Source organism: Scyliorhinus canicula, chromosome 11 (genome assembly GCF_902713615.1).
Source record: "Scyliorhinus canicula chromosome 11, sScyCan1.1, whole genome shotgun sequence".
Classification (NCBI taxonomy): Eukaryota; Metazoa; Chordata; class Chondrichthyes; order Carcharhiniformes; family Scyliorhinidae; genus Scyliorhinus; species Scyliorhinus canicula.
In genome coordinates, this window is record NC_052156.1 from 107,400,848 (window position 1) to 107,421,196 (window position 20,349).

Below are 20,349 nucleotides of genomic sequence, written 5' to 3' on the forward strand. Positions count from 1 at the left end.
GTATTCACAGAATGAAACAGCAAAGGAGGTCAACAGTCAGTCTCGAGTTTGCACCAAAGCTGTAGATCCATGGAATTCCTACAGGTGTGGAAGGAGGCCATTCGGCCCATCTAGTCTGAACCCAACCTCTGAAAGAGCGCCCTACCTGGGCCCATTGCCCCAACCCTATTCACAATAACCCCACCTGACCTGCACATCTTTGGAGGAAATTGGAAACTGGAGCACCTGGAGGAAACCCACGCAGACATGGAGAAAAGTGTAAACTCCAGACAGTCACCCAAGGTCGGAATTGAACCAGGGACCCTGGCGCTGTGACAGCAGTGCTAACCACTGTGCCACCCTCTCCCCGCTTTTTCAACTATGCAGCACGGTAGCATTATGGATAGCACAATGGCTTCACAGCTCCAGGGTCCCAGGTTCGATTCCGGCTTGGGTCACTGACTGTGCGGAGTCTGCACATCCTCCCCGTGTGTGCGTGGGTTTCCTCCGGGTGCTCCGGTTTCCTACCACAGTCCAAAGATGTGCAGGTTAGGTGGATTGGCCAGGCTAAATTGCCCTTCGTGTTGGGTGGGGTTACTGGGTTATGGGGATAGGGTGGAGGTGTTAACCTTGGGTAGGGTGCTCTTTCCAGGAGCCGGTGCAGACTCGATGGGCCGAATGGCCTCCTTCTGCACTGTAAATTCTATGTCTATGTCTATGTCTAATTTCCTTTCAGACAGTGGATTCCAGATCCGACAAATAATAGGGGTGTCCCGATCTACATACCTCAAAAACGTTTTGCGCATTCAACAGCTCAGACTGCAAGGAACTTGGTGCGCTGGTTTGGTCAGGTCCATCTGGCGGGATCGCTGGCAAATTAATGTACTCACTGTGATTAATTGGAAAGATAATGTCACATGACATGGATTACACCAACAGGTTGCAAGCTCCTCAAATTTAATTTACTGGCTGTATTATGAACATACAAGTTAGGAGCAGTGTAGGCCATTCAGACCCCCCTTCCTGCTCAGCCTTTCAATACTATACCAAAATTCAGCCATGTTCTGAATGTTAATTATAACAATAATGATACTCTGGATCATTACTTACGAAGCTAGCTCCTGTTGCACAACAAGTTGATTTTCTAACTTTATCTTTTCCATTCGCAAGGCCTAAAATGTTTCAAGGTAGGAATTGAGTCAGGATTTTTAGCTTTTAGCTTTTATTTTGATTAAATATCAAGAAAGGGATCATACCTCTACCACCATGGAATATTCAACAATGGAACTTTTAAGTTCCTCGATATGATTGTTTCTCTGCAAAGAAAAGAAGCATTTTTAAAATACACCAAATTGTAAAAGCAGGTGCAGCCCTCTGGAGTTAAATCCTTCTATCTATGAAGAGGTTGAAAGGTCCTGTAAGTTTGAATCTTGAATGCCTTGGACCCCTTCAGGCTTTTCCCATTGTGATTCTCTTGCACCTACTATTACAATGTCACAGCGAGAGAATCGCGATGGGAAAAGCCAGGTGGCTTCATTACTGCCGGTGAATGCTCAGCTCCAGCTGTTAAGAATGAGACTGAACCCAAGGTGCCCCCTTCAGCCTCAGGTATCAGGTGTGAAAATGACTGGGAAAAAAACCTCTGATGGTCAGGAAGAGTGGCCGTCTGCGGACACAGAAGCTACCGATCAACACCAGAAAACAAGTATCTCACTCCAAGTGGTGATGGCAGTGAAGGATCCTGGAGAAATGTATGACGCACAAAAGGAAACAATTTGCCCCAAAACGAGCCCCAACAAGAAGCAAAGAATGCCTTGAATAAAAAGAGTAAACCCATATGGAGAGTGGGAAACTATAAAAGAGGAGGAGGAAGAGCAGATTGACTCGCAGTAACCAACAGTTGAATACCCGACAACAGCAGTGATTGACCTGAAGCATGAGCTCAAAGTCAATTTAAACAAACAGAATCACTTCCCCGGGGGGTGGTGCTGGTGGAAAGACGGTATTTCAAAAAAGAAAACTTGAAAACGGCAGATCTAGAAAGCTTCATCAGAAAGGGAACGAGAACTGAAGTCACCAAAACGCAGTACAAAAATGTGTTCAGTACTATTTGGTCGAGATTGCTTTAGTAAATAAATTCTCAGATTTTCAGCTCATGAACAAAGAACGAAGAAAATTACAGCACAGGAACAGGCCCTTCGGCCCTCCCAGACTGCACCGATCAAAGGCCTTGTTTGGTGTAAAATACTGCATTTTTTATAAAAAAGCGTTTCTTTTTACAATGTATGGCTTAGAATTAACAAAACGTGCACATTCCCCCCCCCCCCCCCCATGTCTGCCTGGGTTTCACCCCCACAATCCAAAAGGATGTGCAGGTTAGGGGATAAAAATAATAATTGGGTGCTCTAAATTGTTTTTTAAAACTTGTAAGTTGAGTAAGAGTGAAAAATCTTGCAAAGTATTTCTGTGGCCATTTTATTAGACTCATTTAGATTTGTGACTGGTTTGACCACATCATTTACTGCATCTGTCTTGGTAAACATTTTTAAGGTGTTAAGTTCATCTTTGTCGCACTAAATATAAAAATAAAATAATGTATGCCTGGCGGCCTATAGTTGTGTATTAAATGGAGGTCTGTAGAGTGTATTCTGGATTTAATGGTGCAATCATAATTGTATCCTTGCATAAACACTTTCCAGAAAGCTGTTTAAAGTATTTTTGCACAGTAACTGGTGTATACAACAATAATGCTGTCAAAAACAAAACTGTGAAAAATACGCCAAATTAACATGTGGCCAATAAGCTCCACTGAGCTGTTGCAATCGGAGAGTGGGGGGGGGGAAGAGGAGAGGAGGAGGGGGGGTACAAAATAGTTCCTCAAAAAAAGTTAGAATTAAAACAGTTTCAAACTTCTGGGCAACTATATTGCTGGCTTGCTACGCAATTCCACCCACCACCACCAACATAACCCCCCCAACACTCCATGGGGCACCACCCCTCCATCAACTACCACCCCCCCAAACTAGCCCCATGGCCACTCCTCCCATGAGAGCCCATCAACCTCATTATCCTCTTCCACACCCCACAGAATCCAGGACTGGTTTCCTCCACCCTCCCAGTTGTCCCCTGCCAGCACCCACAACTGCGGACCCCCACCCCCCAGCAACCCCACCCCCAATGACGATTCAACACCCACCCCCCCCCACAACCCGAGTGACCACCTGGCACCACCCCAAACACATGCAACCCACTTACCATACAAAGTTACCTCCTCCCTGGATTCTCAGGTATGTAGGCCATAGATCCCAATGACCTTTAAACTTAGCTGCTTTACAGCAGTTGGTGCTGTTTTTTTTGAAAAAGGAGAGGTGGTGGGAATGCCATCCTTACCTCCGCCCCAGCTGCCCTCGACAAGGGCACCGGGAACTGCTGTACTCCACCTTTCTCACCTGACAATAGTCAGAAGGTCGGGGACAATAGTCAGAGAGAGGCGGACATGCAGTTTCATTTTAGAGTAAGTAACCAAAAGCAGAGTTGCAGTCCAACTCTTGATTGCCACATGGCTGAAGTTTTGTACCTATATGCAGGGAATGCAAAGCTGGATAAGTGAAGAAGGAATATAATGATTATATCGGTCTGTGGCACTGCATGGACTCCAGTTTTAACACAGTTTAAGTAAAAATACTGGGCGGGATTCTCCAGCCAACCAGTGCATGTTTCTTGGCAGCACACCGTTCTTTTGGCAGCGGGATTCTCTGCTCACACCGCTGTCAATGGGAATTCCCATTGAAGCCACTCGGTGCTGCCGGGAAACCCATAGGCCGGGATACGCTGCCAGCGGGACCAGAGAATTCCACCACCAAAACGGGTGGAGAATTGTGGCTACTATCTGATAGCAAAGTAAATTCAGAGGATTTAGCCAATCGAAGCATGGTTCTCCTTATTCATTGAATAACAGTCATATATGATTTGATTCTATTCTCGTTGTCAATGAAATATCAAGTTCCCTTTCAGTATTGCTGAAAAAGTGTGGCATGAAACTTTCTGATTGGTCAATGGGTTGCCATGACAAATGCACCAGGGAACTATCATCCCCATGACTTTAAAAGCGTCCAGTAAACCTCATTTGAGTATTAGGTGACATTAGCCAGTGCACACTCAGTAACAATGAGTGCTATTTCCCACCAATAGGATGCTGCTATCAAGCGAAATAGACAGCCTGCCTCCCGCACAATTGAGTTGTGTGGTGAGTGAATTTCAGTGCCAGTGCAATGCTAGGTTTGTAGGCCATACATCTTAATGACTGGCAGATTGTATCAAACAGTACATTTGTTTGGCTGCTCACAATAGGCAGAGTGTTCACTGTATTTAGCCAGGTCATGCTGGTAAAACTCAGAACAGGGTGAGCCATCACTTCCTCAGAGTGGCAATCTGCACTAAAATTCTTTAAGTGCTGGTCTTTTCCAACCTTCCTGACTCTGGCTGAACAAGATCCAGACAGTGCAGTGGGTCCCGGAGTCAGCACCAGAGTGGAGCAAAGGAGGACACCCACTTTTTCTATAGTTCTAGCTGCTGTAAAGCAGGTGAGTTTAAAGATCCCATTGAAAATAATAGGCCAGGAAGGAGACAAGTGCCGAAGGAAGTGGAAGGAGTTCGGGGGAGAAGGGGTTGGGGCAGTGTGCAGCCAGGTCAGAGTGGGGAATCTGGTGCGGGGTGCAGGTTGGCGGGGGGCGGAGTCCAGTGTGGAGCCCGATCTGGGTCTTTAAAATTAGAAAGTTAGAAATGCTTTTATTTCTTCTAACTTGTTCAATGTTGTAACAGAACGAGCCAAAGTTAGCGGTTTAAATTGGTTTGTTAAATGGTTCCCAGTGCAGCATTGTTGTCCAGGGGAAGTTTGCACTTCTGGATAATTGTTGCACAAACCCCATAGCTGGGAACTTAGAACATAGAACATAAAACAGTACAGCACAGAACAGGCCCTTCGGCCCTCGATGTTGTGTCGAGCAATGATCACCCTACTTAAACCCACGTAACCCGTATACCCGTAACCCAACAATCCCCCCATTAACCTTACACTACGGGCAATTTAGCATGGCCAATCCACCTAACCCGCACATCTTTGGACTGTGGGAGGAAACCGGAGCACCCGGAGGAAACCCACGCACACACGGGGAGGACGTGCAGACTCCACACAGACAGTGACCCAGCCGGGAATCGAACCTGGGACCCTGGAGCTGTGAAGCATTGATGCTAACCACCATGCTACCGTGAGGCCCCAAACTTGCAAGAGGAATTCCCCAGCGCATCTTTGGGGAACCTCTCCACGAAATCCAATGCAGAGGAGCCAGCAAGTTACAGGTCAATGTCTGACATTTGCTGTGAATCAGAGATTGGGTTGCACTTACTGAATAATCCGGAGTGTGCTGATAATTATACTAAGAACCAATTTAAGATGGTCAGTTGGGCTCGCAATGTCGTTTACTCAAACTTGCAAAAGCTTCATAGATTCATATGCAGGGGCCTGCCCTGGCAAAAGGAAGAAGTCCAGGCACTGTGCCATTTTTGTATTAAACAAAAACGTGAGGGACAATAGTTCCCAGTTATATTTTCCATGGCAACACCCTGGGCAGTCAGAGTCCACTTGCCAACCATTGCACCCTTTTCTCAAGAATGACAAATTGTTGCTCATTTGAAATGTGATACTCTTGGGCCTGTCCTGCCGAGTGCAAGATGCAAAGCTTCAACAGCACATTTGTTTTTTCCCCCTGCAATACTCAAATTCTATCGTGCCAGTGACTATAGCCTTGGTGGCAAAAAACTTAGGAGTGGTTGTTCAAAAACACAAACCACTCAGTTTTTTTGACATTCCTTTTGAAGATACTGGCACAAATTAGTGGAAACAACAATTCCGGACGTTTGGGATGCCAGAGGAGCTTATTGCAAGATTTTATCAACAAAGTTACTGTTCTATCCAAAGGAAACAGAATTTATGATGGCTTTAACAGCCTGATGAAATCAGCCAGGCAGATGTCAGTTAACACTTTGATATACGGTGCCAACTTCCCAACTCTGCATACTACAATGGGTTTCCTCCGATCTTGTCGAACTTGGCTTGAGGCTGCGTGCCCGCCTTATGAACTGCTCATTCCAAGCTTCTCATGCATGTCCACATTTCGATAAAGCCACTGGCAGCATTGGGAAAGTGCTTCACTGGCCCATTGAAGGATCTGAACCGATTTATCCATCGATTTAACAATCAAGTTAATTGGTTGTCTCCCTTATGAGAGGGTGATTATTGGATGGTGGGCGGGGGGGGGGGGGGGGTGCAGGGGGAGTCAAAAATAAACCTTTGCGTAGGGTGGGGGGGTGCGGTGGTGCAGGGACTGTAGCTGCAAGGTAAACACTGCACTCGAGTACGCCACACATTAGAATCAAACAAGCAATTCATTTTTGAAGAGGATTATTTTTGAAAAGTAGGAAGAAGTGAGAATTTGTATATGAAATAAACATTGGATATTCAGACACTACATCATTAAAAAAAAACAGGAGAACCACCACTCTGACCCGATTGGCTCAAGAGATTTTGTTGTGCAGATTTGAAACAAACTTTACAAACATACATTTCAACAACCACCAACAAACCTCATGTAAGACTGCATCTTTGCTGTGCACTAGATTGTCAAGTTCAGTTAACTGCACCTGAGGAAGGAAAAATAATAAATTAAAGCTTTTCCTCATTAGAAATGGAAAAATATTGGGTTCTGTTGGCACAAAGGATGTCCACAACATTCGTATCGCCTGAAAACTGCATTATCTGCTCTCACTTTAGGTACAATAGGCATCCTAGAATAGGTCTGGTGACAACCACAGAGAAGTGAAAGTAAATCTTGTAAACCTTACATTGCACAACAAGACGAAACCACCATGAAGAAACAGGGGCTACGTTTTCTGCCAGAGATGCAAATTGCAGTGGGTCTGGAGTCATATTTAGACCAGACCAGGCAAGGATGGCAGATTTCCTTCCCGAGAGGACATTAATGAACCATGTGGGTTTTTACGATAATCGGCCATGGTTTCTTGGTCATCATTAGATTTTTAACTCCATATTTTTAATTTAATTCAAATTTCACCATCTGCAGTGGCGGGATTCGAACCCAGGTCCCCAGAGCATTACCCTGGGCTTCTGGCTTACTAGTACAGTGACAATACCACTATGCCATTGCGGATTGAAGTAGATTTCTATGAATTTTCTGCACTTTCAGGATCCTATGGATTCTCTGGGGGCGCAGAGGTAAATACAGCCCCTGAGGGATAGAAGGACAAGTGACAGCGTAAACCACATCCATTATTTTTTTTCTAACAGGCTCAATATTTGGAGATAAAACTGGTCTGTACAAGCTGGAGAGTTATACCCCAGTTTTCAGTCTGAGCTGGATGACATTTGGCAAATTCTGGTGGGATTCTGCCCATAACTCATTGCATCCTTTTGTGCAAATCAAACATGTTTCAACATGCAAAAGATGTAAACTGTGCCTGCACGCCTAAGAAAATGAGCAGAAAATTTGGAAGCGCCTCTCCACTCAATTCAATTGGCAGGATTCAAATGAGGAAGGATCCAAACGGGGAGGTGCACAACTTGGATGGATTGAATCTGGAACCAGCATTAAACTCACAGGAAATATGTCCACAAGTATGATTGCCATGCTTAAAATCTCTTGCGTCATAAGACGCGTTCCCCTATGTCCGCAAATTCGACAACCAAATACAAAAACCCCACTTTTTTGAACAGCACTGACCTTTAGTGCAGGAAGTCTAGTTGTTTGTCTGCGCTATTTACCTAGTGACATTTGTGGTGAACATGGCAAGAAGAAACTTATGATCGGTACCCTGCACTTATTATTCAGTGAGACATATTTATTTTTGCCATTTTATTATCTTTCGACTAAAGCTAGCCTAGGCATAGGCTATTACAATAATTAGGTTATTGTAATGCACATTTACATGCAGAATCCGCAATCCAAACCGGACCTGCTGTTTGCCAAATTCGGCTCAGATCCGGCCAGTGAAAATCCAATCCAGTTATGATTAGCCTGGACATGTTTACTGGGAAAAGAGGGCTGGACTCTCTAGTCTCCCAGTTCCGTGTTTCGCGGCAGTGCACTATTCACTGCTGGCGGGACTATTTACTCCCGCTGCTTGTCAATGGGATTTCCCATCGAAGCCACTCCACGACGCCGGAAACCCATGGGCGGGGTTACGCTGCCAGTGGGAAGAGAGAACCCCAATGGGTGGAGAATTCCAGCCAGAATCCACACTTCCAGCCTTGGGATGTTCCAGCGTTCATCGACCAAAGGGTGCGATGGGCACACATTACTGGGGAGCAAGATCCTCTCGATTTTATGACAACAGGCTGTTTGCTTTGTTTGGACCATCAGTGAGGGAAAGGTTGGTTAGAGTCAGGGAGGAATAGATTAGAGCACAGCGCTCATTACGATGCTGTTGAGCTAGTGCCAGGCAGAAGCCACTTGCTGGAGTCAAAAGGCTCAAGGACAATGGTACTTGGGGCTGCCACGTGAGAGAATGCCCTCACGGGGTGCCTTTAGGGAGGCTGAATGAGGACTTTAGTTGATTAATGCTCATACCCGTGCAATAATATATATTCAGCAATCCTCTTCCCTCACACTTCAGTTTTGAGATAGAGGATCAGCCGTGACAAAATGAATGGCAGAGCAGGCTCGAAAGGCCAAATGGCCTATTCCTAGTTTGTGTTTCGACAATGATGAACAACTGTCGTATTTTATATTTTCCCCGCGTCTTGACTGTGATAGAGAAATTCAAACAGCATTCATTAGGTAAGCAAAACTGAACTTTATTCACTAATTAGAACTGACTGCTAGCAGTATGGCTGAGATTTGAAGTCGGAAAGCAGTCAATTACAAACTGCTGAGTCCGTCCCAAGTCTGCGATATTACAGGAAAAGAAGGCGATTCTTATACATTATAGGATCAAGATAACATGAATACAACTTGGTCAGGAATTTGATCGAAAATAAAACATAAGTAATAATCATTACAATGGCGTCACCTTGCTGACCTTTAGGGGAATGGAGTCTCATACCATTATCTTGTCTTTGTTTTAAGAACTGGACAAACTTGTTTACATACAGGAAGAGACAGTTGTTCAGCTTGTTATTTATTGAGACTACTTTGGTCTCATGATGAACGAACTTTATCTGAGTGTTAGAGTCAGCCAGTTCTTGGTTGACCTCGGCTGTTTGTATCTGTGCCTTAGGTTTAATTCAATTGTACCAAGACGACTTGACTAGTTTTCCCATCATGCCATTATTTGCTTCACACAATACCACACAACTGCAGATACCATGGTGATTCTGTGAAACCTCCCTGATTAGTTTCTATTATCTACACTGGCCCTGGCTCACACAGGAGAGTTAGTAAGTTTTACAGATATCTCCTTTCTGCCCGATGAGGCGCAAGTCTCCCATCATCAAAGTGAGATCCATTGCTTATGGTCCTCTACAGTCAGCCGATCAACAAAACGAAAATACCCATTTTTGGTGATTTAACCATTTTCAGCTGTCACTAATAAACCTGCACCATTTGCGAAACCAGAAGTCTGACCGAGCCAATGCATTTCAGACAAAAACTTTCCGATTTGAATACGGGGCAGAAAACCAAGCACGCTGTTTCCCTTCAGGGTTGTATTTTTTTTTTAAAATGTAGAATAAATGAATGAAGAAACATTTCAGGGTTTGGATCAGGTTCCAATAGAATTATTGTCATCCATCCAAAGACAAGAACCAATTCAGTGAGCTGGTTACCGGAAGATTGACTCCAGGGCAAAGCTACACAATCAGACATTGCCAATAAACTGTTTCTTGGGGAGCGAGAATGCACGGGATTGATTTTGGTGCTGATGCGAGAAATCTTTTGCGAAGCCCCAAGTCACCTTCCTCGCCCAATATTTATCCCTCACCCAACAGCACAAATGCAAATTTTCTGATCATTTAGATTCTGTTTGGTTATAAACAAAATCACATATATACATAGGCCCATTTTACTCTTTCTCACCTCATTCCAATACTAAAGCACTAATAATCCAATGTGACAATCAAGTACAATTGGGCACCCATTGATCTTCATGCTAATGTATTAGTTTTGTATCCTGAAGACCACAACAATTAAAATCTAAATCATTATCCAGTGTTAAAACCTTCTCCAAGTCATCCTTTGAAACAGTTGTTAGTCAGGTGTGTTAATTCTGGACTTCCGGTTGTGGCTATGCAGAGCTAAGCCGCACGTTCGGCAGCTCCCGCTTTAAAAGGACTTGTGGGCTCTTTTAAGGGCCCCAAACGGCGCTGATTCGATGATTCCCGGTGGATAAAGGGGTCTGGAGCAAAACCCCCCGGGATTTATGATGCGGACCCGGAGTGGGGCAAGGAGAAAAACGGCAGCAGCTCCCCGGAAAAGCGGGGGAAGGTGGACAAAATGGCGTCCGGTGGAGCCCCTGAGGAGTGGAGGCAGTGGGCGGAGGAGCAGCAGGCGGCCCTTCTGCGCTATTTTACGGAGCTGAAAGGGAGTTGCTGGAATCCCTGAAGGTAACGATAATTAAGCTGCTGGAGACCCAGACAACGGTGCAGCGATACTTGAGTTGCAGCAGCAGGCCTCTGAGCCCAAGGATGAGGTCTCGGCCCTCGTGGGGAAGGTGGAGATGCACGAGGCGCTCCACAAAAAGTGGCAAGATCGTTTCGAGGCGATGGAGTTTCAATCAAGGAGGAAGAACTTGCGGATCCTGGGCCTCGAGGAGGGGCTGGAGGGGTCGGACCTGCCGGCCTTTGTGGCCGTGATGCTGAACTCGCTGGTGGGGGCAGAATCCTTCCATCTGTCCCTGGAGCTGGAGGGGGCCCACAGAGTACTGGCCAGGCGGCCTAAGGCGAATGAACCCCCGCGGGCGGTGCTGGTGCGGTTCCATCGGTTCAGTGACCGGGAGTGTGTGCTGCGATGGGCTAAGATGGTGAGGAGCAGCAAGTGGGAGAATTCGGTAGTGCGCGTCTACCAGGACTGGAGTGCGGAGGTGGCCAAGCGGAGAGCCGGGTTTAACCGGACGAAGGCGGTGCTCCACGGCAAGCGGGTGAAGTTCGGCATGCTGCCACCTGCGCGCCTGTGGGTCACCTACAAGGACCGGCATCACTATTTTGAGTCCCCGGAGGAGGCGTGGGCCTTTCTGCAGGCTGGGGGCTGTGGGGGTTTTTGTATCACTGTTTATGCTGTTGCTGGTTATAGAACATAGAACATAGAACAGTACAGCACAAACAGGCCCTTCGGCCCTCTCGATGTTGTGCCGAGCAATGATCACCCTACTTAAACCCATGTAACCCGTATACCCCTAACCCAACAATCCCCCCATTAACCTTACACTACGGGCAATTTAGCATGGCCAATCCACCTAACCCGCACATCTTTGGACTGTTTCTGTTTGTTTTTTTTCTCTCACTTTCGGATGATGTTGGTTATGGTTTTGTGTCTTAAGGGGGGTGTTGGGGTCTGTGGTTGATCTGTTTTTGTTTGTACGGGGTTGGTGGATGGGGTGGGACTGCTATTTGGGAGTAGCGTTGTGGGGGTGGGGTGGGGCAGTGGGAAAGAGCGGGCTTTCCTCTGGTTTCCCGCGCTGCGGGACGAGGGGGGTGGAGCTGCAAGGGGTGTGGATATCAGATCCGTTTTCCCACGCTGAAGCGGTGCCAAGGAGCTGATGTGGGGGGGGTGACCCCATATCGGGAGGGGTCGGAGTTAGGGCGGGAGCTGCCAGTGTCAGCAGGAGTCAGCTGGCTCACGAGAGTACTATGGAGGGAGTGTCGCGGCTAGGAGTGGGGGGGGGGGGGGGGAGATACCGGGTTGCTGCTGGATTGGCCAGGAAGGGGTCGGGGTGAGGTTCTATCGCCGTAGGAAACGGGCCAAATGAGTGCTGGCCAGGGGCGAGCAGTCGATGGGTTATGGCTAGTCGACAGGGGAGGGGGACGGGGTGCCCCCTGATCCGGCTGATCACGTGGAACGTGAGGAGGTTGAATGGGCCGGTTAAGCAGGCCCAGGTGTTTTTGCATCTGAAGGGGCTGAAGGCGGACGTGGCCATGCTCCAGGAGACTCACCTGAAGGTGCCGGACCAGGTTCGTCTGAGGAAGAGGTGGGTGGGGCAGGTTTTCCATTCAGGGCTCGACGCGAAGAACCTGGGGGTGGCGATCCTGGTGGGGAAGAGGGTGGTGTTTGAGGCGTCTGAGGTTGTGGCTGATAGCGGCTGCAGATATGTAATGGTGAGTGGTAAGCTGTAGGGGGAGAGGGTGGTGTTGGTAAATGTGTACGCCCCAAATTGGGATGATGCTGGTTTCATGAGGCGTATGTTGGGCCGCATTCCTGACCTGGAGGTAGGGGGGCACTTCAATACGGTGCTGGACCCCTACTGGATCATTCTAGTTCAAGGACAGGCAGGAGGCCGGCGGCAGCCAAGGTGTTGAGGGGGTTTATGGACCAGATGGGAGGGGTGGATCCCTGGAGGTTTGGGAGGCCGAGGGCTCGGGAGTACTCTTTTTTTCTCCCACGTGCACAGGGTTTATTCCCGCATTGATTTCTTTGTCCTGAGTAGGGGACTGGTCCCGCGGGTGTAGGAGGCCGAATATTCGGCTATCGCGATTTCGGACCATGCTCTGCATTGGGTGGATCTGGAGATGGGGGAGGTGCGGGACCAGCGCCCGCTTTGGCGTCTGGACGTGGGGTTGTTGGCGGATGAGGAGGTGTGTAGGAGGGTCCGGAGATGTATCGAGAGGTACCTCGAGGTCAATGATACTGGGGAGGTCTGGGTGGGGATGGTGTGGGAGGCTCTGAAAGCAATTAGGGGGGACCTGATCTCCATCCGAGCCCATAGGGAGAGGGGGGAGAGGAGGCAGAGGGAGAGACTGGTGGAGGAGCTGTTGAGTGTGGATAGGAGGTATGCGGAGGCCCCGGAGGAGGGATTACTGGGGGAGCGGCGTAGCCTGCAGGTCAAGTTTGATTTATTGACCACCAGAAAGGCGGAGACACAGTGGAGGCAGGCGCAGGGAGCGGTCTACGAGTATGGAGGGAAGGCGAGCAGGATGCTGGCGCATCAGCTTCGTAAGCGGGACGTGGCTAGGGAGATTGGTGGAGTGAAGGATAGGGGTGGGAATGTGGTGAGGCAGGGGGCAGAGGTCAATGGGGTCTTTAGGGACTTCTACAGGGAACTGTACCAGTTGGGGCCGCCGGTGGTGGGAGGGGGAATAGAACATAGAACATAGAACAGTACAGCACAGAACAGGCCCTTCGGCCCTCGATGTTGTGCCGAGCAATGATCACCCTACTCAAACCCACGTATCCACCCTATACCCGTAACCCAACAACCTCCCCCCCTTAACCTTACTTTTTAGGGCACTACGGGCAATTTAGCATGGCCAATCCACCTAGCCCGCACATCTTTGGACTGTGGGAGGAAACCGGAGCACCCGGAGGAAACCCACGCACACACGGGGAGGACGTGCAGACTCCGCACAGACAGTGATCCAGCCGGGAATCGAACCTGGGACCCTGGAGCTGTGAAGCATTTTATGCTAACCACCATGCTACCGTGCTGCCCCAGAATGGAGAGCTTTTTGGACAGGCTGCGATTTCCAAGGGTGCAGGAGGAGCAGGTGGAGGGACTGGGGGTGCCGATCGAGTTGGAGGAGCTGGTCAGAGTGATTGGCCACATGCATTTGGGGAAGGCGCCGGGACCGGATGGGTTCCCGGTTGAATTTTATAAGAAATACGCAGACCTGTTGGGCCCCCTGTTGGTTCGGACCTTTAACGAGGCGTGGGAGGGGGGTGTTTTGCCCCCAACGATGTCACGGGCGCAGATTTCCCTGATCCTGAAGCGTGATAAGGACCCCTTGCAGTGCGGTTCATACAGGCCGATTTCACTGCTGAATGTAGACGCCAAGTTGCTGGCGAAGATCTTGGCCACTAGAATAGAGGACTGTGTGCCAGGGGTGATACATGAAGATCAGACGGGTTTTGTGAAGGGGAGGCAGCTGAACACTAACGTGCGAAGGCTGCTAAATGTGATAATGATGCCGGCGGCAGAAGGAGAGGCGGAGATTGTGGTGGCATTGGATGTGGAGAAGGCCTTTGATAGGGTTGAGTGGTGGTACTTGTGGGAGGTGTTAGAGAGGTTCGGGTTTGGGGAGGGGTTTATTAAGTGCGTGAGGTTGCTGTATGAGGCCCCGATGGCGAGTGTAGCAACAAATGGAAGGAGGTCCGAGTACTTCAGGCTCCACCGTGCGCCGAAGCAGGGGTGCCCCCTGTCCCCCTTGCTTTTTCCGTTGGCAATTGAGCCTCTTGCCATGGCTCTCAGGGAGTCGAGGAGGTGGAGGGGTTTGGTGCGGGGTGGGGAGGAGCACCGAGTGTCGCTTTATGCAGATGACTTGCTGCTGGATGTAGCAGACCCGGTGGGGGGGAATGCCGGAGGTGATGGAGATTCTTACTGAGTTTGGGAGTTTCTCGGGCTATAAATTGAACCTGGGCAAGAGTGAGCTGTTTGTTGTCCGCCCAGGAGATCAGGAGGGGGGGATTGGTAGGCTCCCGCTAAAGAGGGCAGTGAGGAGTTTTAGGTACCTGGGGGTTCAGGTGGCAAGAGTTATGGGACTTTGCATAAGCTTAATTTTACTAGGTTGGTGGAGCAGATGGAGGAGGAGTTTAAAAGGTGGGACATGCTGCCGCTGTCGGGTAGAGTACAGTCCGTTAAAATGACAGTGCTCCCAAGGTTTTTGTTTTTGTTCCAGTGCCTCCCCATTTTCATTCCGAGGGCCTTTTTTTAGGAGGGTGAACAGCAGCATTCTGGGATTTGTTTGGGCGCACGGGACTCCGAGGGTCTTTTTGGAGGGGGGCAGTGATAGAGGGGGACTGGCGCTGCCCAACCTCTCTGGGTACTATTGGGTGGCTAATGTCTCGATGGTACGCAAGTGGATAATGGATGGGGAGGGGGCAGCATGGAAACGGATGGAGATGGAGTCCTGTGGAGGCACGAGCCTGAAGGCACTGGTAACGGCGCCGTTGTCGCTCCCTCCAACGAGGTACACTACGAGCCCGGTGGTGGCGGCTACCCTCAAAATTTGGGGGCAGTGGAGGCAACACCGGGGGAAAGTGGGGGGCTCGGTGGAGGCCCCGCTGCGGGGGAACCACCGGTTTGTCCCAGGGAACATTGATGGCAGGTTCCTGGGGTGGCACAGGGCGGGCATTAGGAAGTTGGGAGACCTGTTCATTGACGGGAGGTTTGCGAGCCTGGGTGAGCTGGAGGAGAAGTTTGAGCTCCCCCCGGGGAATATGTTCAGGTACCTTCAGGTCAAGGCGTTTGCGAGGTGGCAGGTGGAGGGGTTCCCTTTGCTGCCCCCAAGGGGGGGTAAGGGATAGGGTGCTTTCGGGGTGTGGGTCGGGGATGTGAAGGTGTCTGACATCTACCAGATGATGCAGGAGGTGGAGGAGGCGTTGGTAGAGGAGCTGAAGGCTAAGTGGGAAGTGGAGCTGGGGGAGCAGATTGAGGAGGGGACATGGGCGAACGCCCTGGAGAGGGTGAACTCCTCCTCTTCATGTGCGAGGCTTAGTCTCATCCAGTTCAAGGTACTGCACAGGGCTCATATGTCCGGGACGAGGATGAGCAGGTTTTTTGGGGGTGAGGACAGGTGCATTAGGTGTTCGGGGAGCCCAGTGAACCATGCCCATATGTTTTGGGCATGACCGGCACTGGGGGAATTCTGGCAGGGGGTGGCGAGGACGGTGTCGAGGGTGGTAGGGTCCAGGGTCAAGCCAGGCTGGGGACTCGCGATTATTGGGGTTGGGGTGGAGCCGGGAGTGCAGGAGGCGAAAGAGGCCGATGTTTTGGCCTTTGCGTCCCTAGTAGCCCGGCGGAGGATCTTGCTGCAATGGAAAGATGCGAGACCTCCAAGCGTGGAGACCTGGATCGATGACATGGCGGGATTCATTAAGCTGGAGGGTGAAATTCACCCTGAGGGGGTCGGTACAAGGGTTCTTTAGGAGGTGGCAGCCTTTCCTCAACTTTCTGACTCAACGATAAGGAACTAGGTCAGCAGCAGCAGCAACCCGGGGGGGGGGGGGGGGGGGGGGGGGGGGGGTCTCAGGGTGGTATTGTTTAAGTTAATTTGCTTATTGTTAATTTATTTTGTTGTTTATTGGGTTGGGGGGGTGGGGGGGGGGGTTCGTTACATGCGTTGTTACGGGTGGCGGGGGGGGGGGTGTTTATTATTGTTATTATTGTTCTGTTGCTATATATTTTTCAAAAAATTCCAATAAAAATTATTATTTTTTTTTTAAAAAGGTGTGTTAATTCTGATGAATCATAGAATTTTACAACACACAAGGTGGCCATTCGACCCATTGTATCTGCATCAGCGACCAAAAGTACTACCTAGCTAGTCCCCAACCCCATCTCCGTAACCCTCTAAAATTCATCACTTTCAAATATATATCTACCTCTCTTTTGAAACCTCCTATGGAATCCATCTCCACCACTCTGCTGGACAGCACATCCCAAATGCAGGGCAGCACAGTAGCACAAGTGGATAGCACTGTGGCTTCACAGTGCCAGGGTCTCGGGTTCAATTTCCTGCTGGGTCACTGTCTGTGCGGAGTCTGCACGTTCTCCCAGTGTCTGCGTGGGTTTCCTCCGGGTGCTCCGGTTTCCTCCCACAGTCCAAAGATGTGCAGGTTAGGTGGATTGGCCATGCTAAATTGCCCTTAGTGTCCAAAAAAAAAGGTTAGGAGGGGTTATTGGGTTATGGGGATAGGGTGGAAGTGAGGGCTTAAGTGGGTCGGTGCAGACCTGATAGGCCTCATTCTACACTGTATGTTCTATGGAAAAAAAAAATCCCAACTGAGTAAAGTATGGGCGGCATGGTAGCACACTGGTTAGCACTTTTACTTCACAGTGCCAGGGACCCGAGTTCAATTCTTTGCTTGGGTCCTGTCTGTGCAGAGTCTGCACGTTCTCCCCGTGTCTGCGTGGGTTTCCTCCGGGTGCTCCGGTTTCCTCCCATAAGTCCTGAAAGACGTACTTGTTAGGTGAATTGGACATTCTGAATTCTCCATCTATGTACCGAACAGGCGTCAGAGTGTGGCGCCACTGATTTACAACTAGGGAATATCATTACTAGGAGTATCATTATTTCACTATGAGTAGCATAGTTCAGCATGTCTGCCTCACAGCACCAGGGACCTGGTGCACATTCTCAGTGTCTGCCTGGGTTTCCTCCGGATGCTCCAGTTTCCTCCCATAGTCAAAACATGTGCAAGTCAGGTGGATTGGCCATTCTATATTGCCACCAAAGGTTAGGTGTATTGCCCCCTAGTGTCCAAAGGTTAGGTAGAGTTACAGGGATGGGGCGAGGGAGTGGAAAGTATTCTTTTGGAGAGTCGTTGCAGTCCCAATGGACCAAAAGGCCTGATTCTGCATTCTAAGTTAAATTCCGGAACTCAGCCCATACTCCACCCAAAGCTCTGCTGGATCTTAATAACTTGATAAGTGTAGTAGACAGATTTTAGTTATTCAAGAATATTAATGTATCTGGAACCTGTGCTGCTGGCCTTGTTTTGCATTACAAACCAGCTGTCTAGCCCACAGTAAGCAGGTAAGTATTTACAGGTCAGGCATGTTGTAACTGAATGGCATCCATCCGATTGAGGGACAGAATAGCTGCTTTCTGTTCCTATTGTCAGATGGCAGACTGTACTGACGTTTTCAAGCAGAAAAAAAGGGCAGCATGGTGGCAGCGGTTAGCACTGCTGTCTCACAGCTCCACGGTCCGAGGTTCAATTCCGGCCTTGGGTGAGTGTGTGGAGTCCGCGCTTTCTCCCCGTGTCTGCGTGGGTTTGCTCCGGGTGCTCCGATTTTCTTCCACTGTCCGAAGATGTGCAGGTTAGGTGGATTGGCCATGCTAATTTGCCCCTTTGTGTTCAAAAAGTTCGATTGGGTTACTGGGTTATGGGGATAAGGTGGAAGTGTGGACTTAAGTAGGGTGCTCTTTCCAAGGGCCAGTGGAGACGTGATGGGCCAAATGGACTCGTTCTGCACTGTAAATTCTATGATTCTATGAGGTGGTCCATATTGTGACTGTAGATTCAGGGATGGTTTAGCTCAGTGGGCTAGACAGCTGGTTTGTAATGCAGAACAAGACCAGCAGCACAGGTTTAATTCCTGTACCGGCTGAGAATTCTGAATTCTCCCTGTGTACCCGAACAGGCGGCGGAATGTGGCGACTAAGGGCTTTTCACAGTAATTTCATACTTGAGATAATAAAAGATTATTAATTATTATTATGTACAGCAAGAGTTCCAACACTACTACAACAATCACATTTACCAGCTAAGGGGTCCATTAATAACATACCTGGAGTTCGGTTTTATCATTGGAGAGTACAGAAATCCTCCCCTGGAGAGACTCAATGTCGATGGCATTTTTAAAATTCTGAAACAGAGGCACAAGATTATCCTCAAGAATAATGATTTTTCCCAATTGGAAGAGGTCAAGATCAGGCACAGTTTTATAACAATACTCAGACAAGTATTAGAACAGCCCAAACCTGCCTTCTCCGGATCATTGGAGATGGATCATGTCGAGAGATGCACTTCATGACCAGGCAGAAATCCTGAAGCACAGACACATGTGGGAATTGCCCGGCAGGTTTACACCTCCAATGGGCTGATTCCCTGCTCGGAGCTCAGCATGGAGACTTGGGCAAGGTATACAGAACTTAATAGTGGTCGTATCCTGGATGTCAGTTTAATACCAGGTGCAACAGCTGGGCAAGTCCACAACTGATACCTCCCACCCCCATGGCACCCATCATTTACCCGCTTTCCCATTCATTGAAAGACGTGGATCTTTAAAAACTTAGCAGCTGTTGTAATAAGGGGGCTTTGTCCTCTACTTTCTCGGCTCGACTGCACTGACTGGACTTATCCAGGAGATGCTGCTTTGCCCTTTTCAAGATCCTGAGAGAAACGGCAGTATCGCCGGGTTGGAAAATCTCCCACAGGCAGCAGCAAGGCACCCAAAGCATTGGCACTGACCAGGCGATCTTGGTCTAAATAGCGAATAGCACAGACAATATCCTAAAGATCTGGGCATCGGCATCAATCTCGTTGCCTGTACCACGTACCACTGATTGCTCGACTATTTCAAAAGGCAATTAAGAGGCAGCCATATTGTTGTGGAACTGGAGTTGCACATAGCCCAGACTGGGAAAGATGATCGGTTGCCTTCCTTGAAGCACATTAGTAAGCCTAAACCAACTGGGTTTTTCAGACAATCCAACAGTTGCACGGTTCTGCACTCAAATTCTCATTCTCTAGATTATTAGTCAGTAGCACAATCAGTACATCACATTGACCAGTAGGAGCCAGTTCATGCCAGTTGTGCACTCGGTTTAGTTTGGAAAGCTCAAGATGAGAGAAACCATAAATACTCAGTCACAAAAAGACAAGAAAGAGGAAGATCAGGAGTAGAACAGAGCCCATCGAGCCTGCTCTGTCATTCAATAAAATGATGGTTGATTTTTGGCGTCAAATCCATTTACCAACCTGCTCCAGGTACACTTTAATTCCCTTATCATGGGTCAAGGTTTAGAGAACACCAAAGTATATCATGGAGTTCACCTGACCCACAACTTTTAATAGATTTTGGTTATGAGGAGCACAAAAGTTCAGTTTCCAGGTGTGATGCAACAAGAGATCTTAGTATTTTTAAAGAAAACAATGTTTATTCTATGAATCCAATTAACATTTTATAAACACAGTAAATATCTCATCAAATATGAACACAGATAACCCCCCCTCCCCCCCCCAAAAGATACAGTACTCTATAGGTAACCCTTAGTAACTTTCCTAACATCCAAAGCCAATCACCCTTTTTCCCGACAAAACAATAGGTTTGAATTCCTTACAGAAACAGGTATTACTTTGAAACTATCAAGTGATCTGGAGACATTCTTTAAGCATGGAGAGAGAGAGACCAAAATACCCTTCTTGGTTTGAATGTAGCTCCCCAACTGAAAATAAAACAAAAAAACCTCAGAGCCACAAAGCAGCTTCCAGCTCAAAACGAAAGTAAAAAGCAGAGCCAGAGCCCAGCTCCACCCACACAATGACATCACTGCAGCCTCTTGGAGAAGACAAACATTTCTTAAAGTGGCATTTCCATGACACAGACAAAACAAAAATCTGTCCATCCCAGTCTTAAATGCATCCAACAATAGAGCATCCACAATCTTCCGGGATAGAGCATTCCAAAGATTCACAATCCTTT

At 48.5% G+C, this 20,349-nt stretch overlaps 1 protein-coding gene across 3 annotated transcripts in view; it reads right to left on the reverse strand.

The window, feature by feature from the left end:
* LOC119973262 (lymphoid-restricted membrane protein) overlaps positions 1-20,349 on the reverse strand; it is a 227,807-nt gene that overhangs the window by 153,758 nt on the left and 53,700 nt on the right. For all 3 annotated transcript variants that reach the window (XM_038811012.1, XM_038811011.1, XM_038811010.1), the window contains exons 10-14: positions 18,433-18,510; positions 6,622-6,678; positions 1,236-1,295; positions 1,090-1,151; positions 766-868 (exon numbers count right to left, since the gene is read on the reverse strand). In XM_038811012.1, the coding sequence (XP_038666940.1) occupies positions 766-868; positions 1,090-1,151; positions 1,236-1,295; positions 6,622-6,678; positions 18,433-18,510 (360 nt within the window). The remainder of the gene's footprint in view (positions 1-765; positions 869-1,089; positions 1,152-1,235; positions 1,296-6,621; positions 6,679-18,432; positions 18,511-20,349) is intronic.